The 12,440-nt window shown below is 34.0% G+C and overlaps 2 protein-coding genes across 2 annotated transcripts in view; both read right to left on the bottom strand.

Annotated features, from left to right (window-relative positions):
• Positions 1–1,586, bottom strand: part of LOC105363019 (C-Maf-inducing protein) — a 72,807-nt gene extending 71,221 nt beyond the window's left edge. Inside the window, exon 1 of the mRNA XM_011500589.1 lies at positions 119–1,586. Coding sequence (XP_011498891.1) covers positions 119–1,531 — 1,413 coding nt within the window. The 5' untranslated portion in view covers positions 1,532–1,586. The remainder of the gene's footprint in view (positions 1–118) is intronic.
• A 5,570-nt stretch (positions 1,587–7,156) lies between these two features.
• Dip-C (dipeptidase C) overlaps positions 7,157–12,440 on the bottom strand; it is a 34,681-nt gene continuing 29,397 nt past the window's right edge. Inside the window, exons 8-9 of the mRNA XM_011500328.1 lie at positions 11,882–12,033; positions 7,157–7,297 (exon numbers count right to left, since the gene is read on the bottom strand). Of these exons, the coding sequence (XP_011498630.1) occupies positions 7,255–7,297; positions 11,882–12,033 (195 nt within the window). The 3' untranslated portion in view covers positions 7,157–7,254. The remainder of the gene's footprint in view (positions 7,298–11,881; positions 12,034–12,440) is intronic.

Consider the following 12,440-nt stretch of genomic DNA (forward strand, 5'->3'; position numbering starts at 1 on the left):
GGTAGTTACGGATGTTGCGTGCGGTGTTGTTGGTTAATGGCAGGCGATAGGAGAATGGGAAGGGTCGGGAATAAATTGTTTTGCCAATTGACGTCGTCCACGTCACGAAAAGACTTACCGTTTTTGATGAGAGACAGGCGTCGTTGAGATAAAGATGATGCGTCTCCCATCGTCTCAAGAACCTGCTGGACAATATTTTGCTGACCAAGGTGCGCGTGTGATTGAGGTAGCAGACTTGGATGTCGCCCTCCTCGATGGGCTTGAATCTGGGACCCGCGGGCCCGGGACTGGGACTCGGGCTCGAGGAGCCGCTGGCACTCGAGCAGCCGGCGCTTTGTCTCTCGAGGTTCGGACAGGACCTCGCCACGGGAAGGCAGCTGGACGTATCCAAGCCACCCTCGGGCTTCAAGTGGGACTTCATAGCGACCGTCTCGTTGCTACCGGCGCGCTTCTCCTCCTTCAGGGACGAGGTCTCCTCGAGCAATCCCGTGGGCGTGCGATCACCGCTGCCATGAATCTCCGTTGACAGTTGGGGCGAGCTGGTGCTCGTGCTCTCCTGGCGCATGGCGCCACCATTAACGGAAAGAAAGCCGTAATAGGGCACGGGACTGCCAGTGGCTAAGCCAACTGTGGCCGGTGCGGCAGGACTCGATGGTAAGGAGGAGGCGTCCTCGGGCTCAGTCTCCTCGAGATTGCACGTGTCCTCCTCCTCGTCAACGTCCACGTCGTCGTCGTCCTCGTCGCTGAATCCGTTCTCGATGCCACGAAGGAGCATGCTCGTCGAGCCCGTGGAGTAGTGACGTTGCGCGTGCTTTGGCGACAGGGCCATTAGCTTGCGCTCCTGACGATGATGATGATGATGGTGATGATGATGGTGATGGTGGTAGTGATGGTTGTTGTTATTGTTGTTATTGTTGTTGTTGCTACCGGTACTGTTGCTATTGCTGTTGTGCTGGTTATGGAGGTTCTTGGAGCAGGAGGAGTCACTGGCTGGTGAGGGCGAGGCGGAAGAACTTCCGGCCTCGCCGTTGCTCGAGTTTGAGGAATCGGTGGAGCGCAATCTTAGGAGCAGTTTGCGACGCCATCGACCTCCGGACTTGGTGGTATTCGAGTCATTGGTGTGCTGCTGCTGCTGCTGCTGCTGCTGCTGCTGCTGCTGCTGCTGTTGCTGCTGTAGAAGAGTCGCGAATCCGTTCTCGTCGACCGTGGGATTGGCCTCGTCGATGAGCGAACTCGCGGACGAAAGGGTTGTTTTGTTGTTGTCATCGCTGGTGAAAACGATTGTCGGAGAGGCAAGACAGTCCGGTCCCGGGGATAAGAGATCGCTATCGAGGTAGTCGCTCCGGATACCGGGCAGAGTGTCGGTACTACTAGCCTCGGATAATTGATCGATATACTGAATGGAGGATGAGCCAGAGCCTTCGCTGGTCGCCTCGGAGCTGCGTCGTTTAGTGTCCGAGCACTTTGAGTTCAGAGGATTCGTCACGACGCTGCGAGAAGCTCGCGAAAATGGATTCTGGAAGCAGTACATCTCTCCGGCTTTGTCGGCAACTCCTGGCGCGGCAATTATTTACGAGGAGCTACGAGGAGCTACGAGGAGCTGCCGGAAATTCTCTCATACAACTTCATGAACGTCAACGAAAATTCACAATTTCCGAATCGTTTAATCGGTACCCGGATCCTTGCTCTTAGTCCACCCTCTCTCTCTCTCTCTCTCTCTCTCTCTCTCTCTCTCACGATGTATGCGTGTGCGCGCGCCCGCGTATACACGTGTTTATTTTCGCTACCCGTGTGTGTCTCTATTATTCGTCAAGAGTCCCTTCACGATCGATCATTATCCTGCGTACTTGGAATTTAATTCCAACTCGAACGTTGACGGCCAATTACAAGACGCTACGGGTTTGGCAATTATGAGCCTCCGATCTTTTATACAACAATCATACGCGAGTATGTACGCGTGCGTGCTCGTTTGCCTGCGTAACTACTATATTTGTAAGCGCTTCAACATATCCAACTATCAATCTATCAATCTATATTTATCTATCCACCTATCTATCAATCTATCTATCTGCGTAATCTATTTCCCTAATGTAGGCTTGTGTATTAATCCCTCTTCGGTACTTCCGCGAAGTACTTGGGAGCCTCCTGCGCCGATGCGATACACAGTATCAACAAATAAGTCACTGCTGGCGCCTGCGACGCGCTCCCTCCAAGCTGTTTACTCGCCTATGCGATAGGAGCAGGAGTAGCCAGGTTGGCGACACAAAAATTTATGGAGCAGCAGTTGCCGCTGTAGTAGAACCTCGGGCGTACACGGGTCAGACAGAGAGGCATTACAGTTTATGGCATGTTCGCCCGCATTAACGGGAAACCTGGAAATTGGTCAGTGCTCGGGAGCCTCGAGTATCCCTGTAAACGGGTGTGCGCGTGAACTCGTTCCCTCGGCTCTGTCTCTCTCGCACTCCCGGGCTTGGGGATCGATGCGACGATGTCTCTCCTTCTTCGCCTCCTTGCCGCCGCCAACAGTCGACCACCGATACCGCCGCTGCCACCGCCGCCACTGCTGCCGCCGCTGCCGCTGCCGCACCGCCACCGCCGCCACTGCCGTTCCCTTCCTCGTCCTCGTCGTCGTCCTCGTCGTCGTTGTCGTAGTCGTCGTCGTCGTCGCTGTTTTTATCGTTCTCTCACGCGTGTCGCTCACTATCCGTAGCTTTGAAAGCTTTAAGAAAACTCCCGTGTGATAATAATCCGGCGTTGCTTAATTCAATCAGCTGTCAACTTATTTTTTTTTTTTTTTATTTTTTTTATTTTTTTTTTTTTTTATTTTGGCGCGCTGTGACTCCCGAAAGTTCGAAAGCCTCTTGAAGGAGCGTCGGTACTTTAAATCCCCCAGTGACGCGGACAAATTGCCTCCTGTCAATTCGAATGATTTCCAAGAGTCAACGCTTTAGCCAATGAGACAAAGGGCATCCGCTGTCTTTGCTGTTGCTGTCGATTTATTTATTTATTTTTTTTTTTATTTTGGCGCGCTGTGACTCCCGAAAGTTCGAAAGCCTCTTGAAGGAGCGTCGGTACTTTAAATCCCCCAGTGACGCGGACAAATTGCCTCCTGTCAATTCGAATGATTTCCAAGAGTCAACGCTTTAGCCAATGAGACAAAGGGCATCCGCTGTCTTTGCTGTTGCTGTCGTTGCTGCCGTTGTTGTTGTTTCAGCCGCTGCTGCTGCTGCTGCTGCTGTTGCTGCTGCTGCTGCTGCTGCTGTGGTTGTTGCTGCTGCTGCTGTTGAAAATGACGACTGTGAAACTTTAAACGAGACTTGGGCATCCTCGAGCTCGCGAAACAAAAATCGTCCCTCGAGTCGGTCGAGCTTCCAACACCTCGCCAGGACATTATAACTCGAGAGAATCCCCTTGCGAATCAACCCGATCATTCAGTCCAAAATTTTGACGAAATGTCTTGGTCGCGGGATAAGGGGTCCTTGGCCGCTTAGTCCTCAGCCTTGCCAAAGTCGAGCGCGTCGTAAGCCAGCGGGGCCACCGCACTCCCAGTACCCGTTGTCGAGCTTCGCGTCCTTCCCTCCCCGGCGACGACGACGGGGCCGGGGCCAGTGGTGGCGCGGGTCTCGCGTCGCGGTCGCGTCCTCGTCTGACGTAAGAAGCTGTGCCGTCGGCGGCGAGCGCGCAACTGCGGCCACTCGCTTGGCGCACGATAATAAAGGCGCGAGGAGGAACGAGTCGCCGAGTGCCGAGCAACGACGGCGTCCGCACACCGGCGCCCCCAGAGTCGATACAGTCGAATTCGAGATCGCGCGCGCACCTCCCGACGAGGCTCTCGCACCAGCCCGCACGGCACGTAGGCGGGTGTGCGAGGGGATGGATGTGGTGGTGACGGTGGCGGCAGTGTAAGACCAGCGGAGGAAGAACGGGGATGACGACGATGAAGGGAATGGGACGGGGAAGGGAATGGGCGAGGCGGGAATAAGAGGGGGAGAAAAAGCGAGCTTTTTGACTTACTTGTGTACGAAGTTTGAAAAATCTAGTGATATTGACCTATATTTAGGTTTGCTCGGGGGTAGGACGAGGACGAGCCTGCGCGCCTGATTCTTTACCAACAATGGGCTTTTATGTACGTTGCGTAAGGAGCGAACTGTGGCCACTCGCCCTCCTCCTGTCGCTCCTTCAATTTTCCATTTTAACGCTCTTCGAGCATTCTCGCCCATTACCATTGTGCCTCGTATTTGTATTTTCCTTTTAGAGCGCAAGAGCTGATGAGTGGCGCTTGCGGCTAATATTTCCTCGACGTTAGTTAGCTGTTCCAAGTGGATTAATAGGTTCGTTGTTGGGCTTAAAAGCAGTGCTGCTGAGAAAATCGGAGCTTACTGGGACTATGAGAGAGAGAGAGAGAGAGAGAGAGAGAGAGAGAGAGAGAGGCTTGGTAAATCAAGCTTGACGGCTCGGTTGGATCAAATGATAAATGCATTGTGAGCTCCAATAAGATCGAGCAGAACATTATGAAAGATTGTATATTTATTTACATAATGTAGTTTTAAAATATCTATGGAATTCATTTGAACATAATTCTGAAGGTTAGATGATGCAGTACGCAGAGACTTCTCGATATCGTAAACATCGCTTCTTAACTAATTCTTAATCATCGACTAATAAAACAATTTCAATTTATCATTATTTTTCCGGGAAATTTTTTTAGGTTAAATGTCATCGTTCGATTTTACAGGAAAATGTCATTTTAACTTGATAATATAAATGTTAACATATCGTATGCCATAGTTTCTAATTACAGGTAGTAGATGGAAGTAAAAAAGTAATAAGTATTTACTTTTCATTATGATATTTCGATTTTGCGATGTTACTATCTGAAAAATCATAGCTGCTGATAATGTGAGAGCATAGCGAAAATTAAATTTTATCCAAAAATTTTGTCGAAACAAGTCTTCCTATTTCTCATCCAAGCTTAGCCCATATCGTTTGATAAGTTCTGGAAATATTTGAGGTTATGTATCTATACAATTTTATTTTCAAGCATCAGTGCTTTTAAACTTTTATTTACATTCAATAATAAGAGAGATATGACTCGTCATTTCCGTAGTAATTCAAAAGAAAAAAGAAAAATGAAAAAAAGTATCGATAAAAATTATCAGATAATAAAGAGCAAATTATTAATGTAATATTTAAATAACTATTTTTTCAATTAATATCTTTAAAACATATCTTTGTAAGTTTATTTACAAATACACAATCTTTTACATCTTATACTATAGTTGATGAAAAACACATTACAATTAATATTGCACACTTTTATAAGATAATTTTATTTACAGTTTCTCAGTATTTTTAACTATAATATATCATTTTAATGTAAATAAAAAAAATATATATATATATATATATATATATATATTTGTCCCTGGCCTAAATATATACCAAAAAAATACTTTTCAAATCATATTATTATATCTTCCAATCTAATTCGACACTATTTAGAGATATTTGATAATGTAGACAATAAAAATTTCAATAGTCAAATGTATAAAATATATAATATATAAATAATATATATAATCAAAATATATATAATTAAATGTTTTTTATCCCTACTTAAAATGTCGTAATACACAAAAATCAATCCATGTGTAATATAAAACGTATGTTTGTAATTCTTGAAAAGTTCTTTAGATTTTAACATACATACATCAGTCGATACATTATATTATAAAATTATTCGAGAAATAATTATTAAAATTCAAAATTATTCAATAGCAAAAAGTTAATGTAAAAAGATTCATTCAACGATTAACATAATTTGATTTTTATCGATTAATTGTTCAAAAATTCTAACGCTCCCTGAGCATACAAAATATAATTAAATTTTCGCTTTGCGTAACAAACGAAATTTTTTATTTCTCTGAAAAACAGGAGATATATATGTGCGTGCGTGCGTGCGTGCGTGCGTGCGTGCGTGCGTTCGTGGGTGAGTGTGCGTGCGTGCGTGTGTGTGTGTGTGTGTCATATGAAATATTTCTCATTGGAATACGCAAGGTAGAAATATGTTTTCATCTTATTTAAACAAATATATGTATAACAGACTACAAATGAGATAATTCACTTTAATACCATTTAAGTAATCTTCAGGAAATTCGTATGTATACATATTCTGATGCATACGTATTTTAATTATTTATCATTTAATATTTTTATAATTTATTGGTTATATATAATTTTCATTATTTAAACATTTAATACGGAGGAGATTAGTTAAGAAAGAAGATAAATATTAATTAATAATTTTCGCTATGTGGGGTTCACTGTTTTAACATTATTATTTAAACGTAAAAATAATAAGACTGAAATTGGTGTAGGAATATATAATATAATGTATATAATGAAGAATTGTGGACTACTGAATACAGTTCTTCATTATACAAAATCCATGTTATTTATGAAAATTCTTATGATCGATATACCTTTATAAAGTAAAATAATATTATTTATAAATATGTATTATTAAAGAAAATGTAATAAGAAAAAATTGAACTTCTAATTAAAAGCAAATAATACTCAACTAATTATTAATGTGATAAAAAATCAAAGATATGTTTATATTTTTTATTAAAATGCTTATATTTCAATGAAAATTTTGATTTTCAAAGTTAGTCGATATTCGTGCCTATAAGAATTGTGCTCTCATCTTGTTCACAATTTTTTAAATAAATAAAATATTCATTAGATAGGTATTTATCAATCAAAAAATATAAAAATCAACATAAAAATATTGTAGTGAAAGTCAAACTAAAAATGATGAAATAACCGCTGAAAAGTACAGAGTGATAAAATCCAAAATTATCGATCGGTAAAACCAATAATTACCGACTCCTGTTATCAAATTTCTATCCTAAAATATGAATCAAATGTATTACTAATCAAAGCTTTCGAAAAGTGGATGCTGAAATATGTTAAAGTGAGTAAAAGGAATTATATTTTGCAATTAAATAACATGTCTGCTAAACAATGATTTAATAATTTTTTCATAAAAAATAAATGTAATATATAGTTATAAAGTTTTCATTTTTTTTGTTAATCATTACAATATGATCAATTCTCATAATTTTTGACATTAAAAAGTAACATATTATGAATTGTTCATTATATCAAAATATATTTTGCCTTAAACCTGTAGGATCACATATGTCTTCAAATATTCGATTAGTTCTGCGCATTCCAAATTTTCTTACATCTTTAATCTTGGCTATGCTTCATAAACTCTTCAATCTCCTCGACACTGTAATGAAATAATAAACAATACATTAGTTATTAAATTGAAAACGACCATTTTCGCTTAAAGATATTATTTTATTCTCACACTATCAATTATAAAAATATCGATAATTAACACACGCGCACAATACGCATGGATTTGTAAATTGTTAATCGTTAAGCTGATAATCAAATTTGATTTTAATTATAATAGCGCATTTGTTCAATATTGATTCACACGAGCCATTATTTCCTAGTAAGACAATTAATTAATATCAATAAATATTATGCATCACTGTGCATAATAATAAATCAACCTCTAGTAACTCACTGTAATATTATTCTTTTACATTTCCGTTTCTAGTTTAAAAAATATATCACTTGTATCTTCAGTAATTTAAAAATATTTTTCAAACGTGAAAATTTATGATAAATTAAATATAAATAAAATTAAATATAAATGAAACAAAAATTTAAAATACAATTTTTTAAAATTTTTTATCATCTAAGATTGTATTAACTTATCGAATGCCCAATATTCGCATATGACACAATGCTCTAAATAATATTATTATTCATTCTTAATTTTACCAACATTTTTTCAAATTAAATATAAAATACGCATTATACTCTATTTCACACTTTTACATACGATGATTACCTTTACTTTCTTCTTGTGGCTAAAAATACAATTAATCTATTGCTTTTACTTTAATGTAAAAAATGTTTGCCCGTGTATATTCGTCATATATTAATACATTAACATCAATTTCTCGGGTCCCAGTTTAAAACTAATTGTAATGAAGTAAATACAGGAGTAATAAATGCCTTTTCTCTTTCACTTACAAACATACATCTTATACAATGTATATATTACAATTACAAAGGGCTCTACTTTTTATATTAATTAGTATTGGATTTTCAATTGGTAATTTAATGTGACTGTTAATTAAATTGATTCTGTTTGTATTTCTTGAAAGCATTATACTCAATTTTAACAAATAAATTTGATAATTGCAGATTCATACTTTAGTAGAAAATTAGTGAAATTAGTATATTTATAGTTATTAGTTCGGTTATGCCGATATATTCTTTATATTTTAAAATTTTTCTAAATTTACATATATTTTCTCATAAACTTGTTTATTTAATTAATTAAATTAATTTAATCGTATTTTCAATTCACTTACAAAAACGTTGAAAATCTTTATAAAAGTATCTTTATAAATCTTTAAAATTCTTACTCATAATATTACATTTAAACAGCTTGAAATCATTACTTTTATTGCAAGAAGTAAAAATTACATTTGGTAAGTTAATATAATACGTTAGACAGTTAAGGAAGTTAAATAAAATTGCTCTTACTTGTATAAAATTAAGCAAATCTATATCTATTGGTTCAGTTATTTATGACGTCACATCTATGTAAATAAGTATTTTGTTATATTTACATTTGATGTATGTCATATACTGTTCGGTTTAATGCCTTGACTAAATATGCTTTAAAATTGAAATCTGATATTGTGAATTCAACAAATATACCAAAAGCCGATTCTTTTTTATTTTTAATTTCTCAACGAATAATAATACAGAATAAAACCTCCGATTATGAAAATTACAATGTTATTTCAATCGTATTATTAAGTTAATTTTCATTTATAATATAATAATCACATATAGTGCCAGAATTTTTCAACATTTCATTTTAAAATATAGAAACCGAACGAGCTTCGGCACTCGCGTGTCTGCGTGCGCGCATGCACGTATGTTATGACTGCGCGCATTAATCTATTTATACAATCGTACATAGAAAAAATTTAAATCAAAATACAAATTATCATGTTTGTAACATAAAAACTTTTTACAAAATAGCCAAAAGTGATAAATTTCAAATATTATACTTTGTTTATCTTACTTTAGTTTAAATAATGTTTTCTTCGCGAATGAGTTAATATTCATATAAATTTGTTTAAAAATATGTGAGCTTTATTATAAAAGTTAATTAACTACATTAAATATAATAAAAATAAAAAAAAATAAAATAATATTTAAATTTAGTTTAAATAACTCATTTTATATTACCGATTACTCTTTTTAAATAACAAATATATTACTCTCGATTCAATTAAAAATTTCCATTTGGTATATGGAAATTCTAGTTAAAAAATAAAAAAATAAAAAAATAAAAAAAAGAATAATTATACTCTTTGAATATGAGAATTTTTTTTTGTTTTTTTTTTTTTTACTGCAGTGATAATTTGATTTTAATTATATTTTAAATTAACAAGCATTAAATACTTGGAAATAAGAAGATCTAATTAAAAAATTTATTTAAAAAATATAGTACTAAATACTCTTTTTTCCTTCTGATCCAACATTTATACAGATTAAACTTAAAAATGAATGATCGTAGGTTTAGAAATTTTCTAAGCTGTCTTACATTTTCTATATTTTTTTTTATAACACATTTACTTTAACTATATTATAGAATTATAATGTCTATTAAACAATAATGAAATTATTAGATTTTTATTATTTATTTTTCTCTATTAAAAATGAAATGATTCTCTAATTATCTAGCAAAATATTATTTTTCTTACCAATAATGTTATTAGAAATTTTTCAACATGCTAATTACGGAATTAATTCCTCGTCGTAAGCTTTACTTATTAAATAATGTAAATTTAATATTACAGTCTAACGTTTAATTAATTTCAATTAAGTTCATCAATGTAATTAATTTTGTCCTATTAACTATAAATAATATTAAATAATATTAAAAAATAGAAATAGCAATGCATGTTAGTGATCCCATTATATAAATACAGAATAAACATAATATTTTGTATATTTATAACATAATATTATAAATAAAATAATACAAAGTCATATCTTTTATCGTATGTGTTGAGGTGTGGAATCTACAAATTTTAATTAAAAAATGTTGAAATTTCTTCCAACGCATATATTTAGATTATTTCAAATTATGACAGAAGAATGTTATCTAAATTAAAATAGCAAATCTAACGAAAGTAATTTCATAGAGGTTCTTGACATTACTTTTAGTCTAAGTTTTACGGTAACACAATTTTTTTTTTGTTATTATTAAAATAATAATTATATTTTCATTTGCTTCAAAACCATGTTCCCGTTCAAAAATGACTAGTATACAATTTCCTCCATAAGCATATCTAAAATATTAAATTGCAATACAATTCAACGCTATCAAATTATTCAAATAATTGATATTCTGAATATTTCATTAAAGCAAGTAGTAATTAATAATACGAAAAGCGATAGGAATTGCATGAACCATTTTTTCTTCCTATGTCTAATTGAATTAAATTATTTGTATGTTTATAAGATCAGAAAGAGAATTCAATTACCTTTTTTAAAAGTTGAATTAAATTTTCATACAATTTTTCAAATTAGTTATTTATATGTTATAAATGAAATACCTAATTAATGTTATGTTTCATTTTTCTAAATTAGCATTTTTTTTTTTTTTTTTTTTTTTTTTTTTTTTTTTTTTTTTTTTTTTTTTTAATGAAAATATTTTCAATATAATATCATCTTATCTTTAATATTAGAAAAGTGAAGATATTTAAAAATATCTGTAATAAATAACTAAACGATCGCTTAAAAATCATTTTTTTGCAAAATTTCGTAGATTTGATGTATACATTTTTACAGGGAATAATAATCGATGGATAATAAAAAAAAAATGTATTTTCATAATAATGATGTAACATAGCCTACTATTACAACTTTCATTCGTGTGTATTTATTTATATTTAACGACATTTGTTTACTTTTCTATATTTCTGTTTTATAAATTTTATTTAAATTTTTCTTCTTTCTTTTTTTTTTTTTTTTTTTTTAATAAAAAATAAAAAATAAAAAATAATGTAACGCGTACGCTTAAAAAGAGATTGTTTATATATAGATAAGGAGTCACGGCAAAATTATTAGGTCTTCGCATCAAAAATTAAAAACAATAAGTTAACGCGTTTTCCATAGATAATAGACGATGGTGTTTCTCTTTACAAATTTCTAAAAAAAAAAAAAAACAAAAAAAAAACAAAAATATGTATATATAGACACATTTCTTATTTTAAAATAAATACTCTCAAATAACATAAATTATCGATTTAATTTTCCACGATGGCACGTATAAATTAGTTTTTTTTTCGTTTGAAAACAAAAAAAAACAAAAAAAAACAAAAAAAAACAAAAAAAAAACAAAAAAGCTTGAATCATCAATCTTGCAAAGTACACTATTAAGAAATTGGTATTATAAAATAAAAATTTCATTTAGCTATTTACTTCCATTATTGTAAGTTGAATATTGTAAGTCTACCATACTTATTGAATATCTTGCTGCAATAAACGTTGATTATGATTCACTACATTTTTACGAATTTGGCAGAATAAATTTCACGGCTGGGCATCTCTGCATTTAAGAATTGTTGAATTTTATAAAATTGATATAACTATCTATTTTTAACTCAACTATAAACTAATAGATTCAAGTGATATTCGACTTGAGTCGTTACGTATATCCTTGAGTATGCTGAACGCATTAGATTAAATGTTTATTTTAACTTACGTGCGCGGCACGTCCGTGAGGTTCTCGGTACCTGTTTCCGTGATCAGCACGTCATCTTCAATACGCACACCTCCCCAACCACGAAAATTCGACAATTTCTCCCATACAATGAACTTTGATTGCTCTTTGTCCTCTTTAGCTTTATGTAGCAGCTGTAAAGTCGGAAAAGCACACACGCGCTTCATTCGCTTTGTTCATTGTTTCTTTAATTGTAATCATAAATGGGGCAACCATGGCACATTTAATATTAGCATTATTTTTTTTGTATTAATAAATTAATAATAATGCGTAATTACAAAAAATAAGAATTCTTTTTTACTAATTGGTTTATTAAAAGTGATGGAAGTTTTAATGATCTGATTTAAAAGGCGTATTCATAATATTGTTTATAAAAATTGCAATACTAAAGTGATCGCAATGTTTGGCTTTCGTAAAAAAATTTCACAAAAACTTTTTAAACGAATTAAATAAACGATTCATTGCTAAAGTAATCACTTCTTTGGTATTATGAAGCTAGTATTGTTCGAAAAGTATTTCGTTAACTGAATAAAAATCTATC

This window comes from Ceratosolen solmsi, unplaced genomic scaffold (assembly GCF_000503995.2).
Source record: "Ceratosolen solmsi marchali unplaced genomic scaffold, CerSol_1.0 scaffold56, whole genome shotgun sequence".
Lineage (NCBI taxonomy): Eukaryota > Metazoa > Arthropoda > Insecta > Hymenoptera > Agaonidae > Ceratosolen > Ceratosolen solmsi.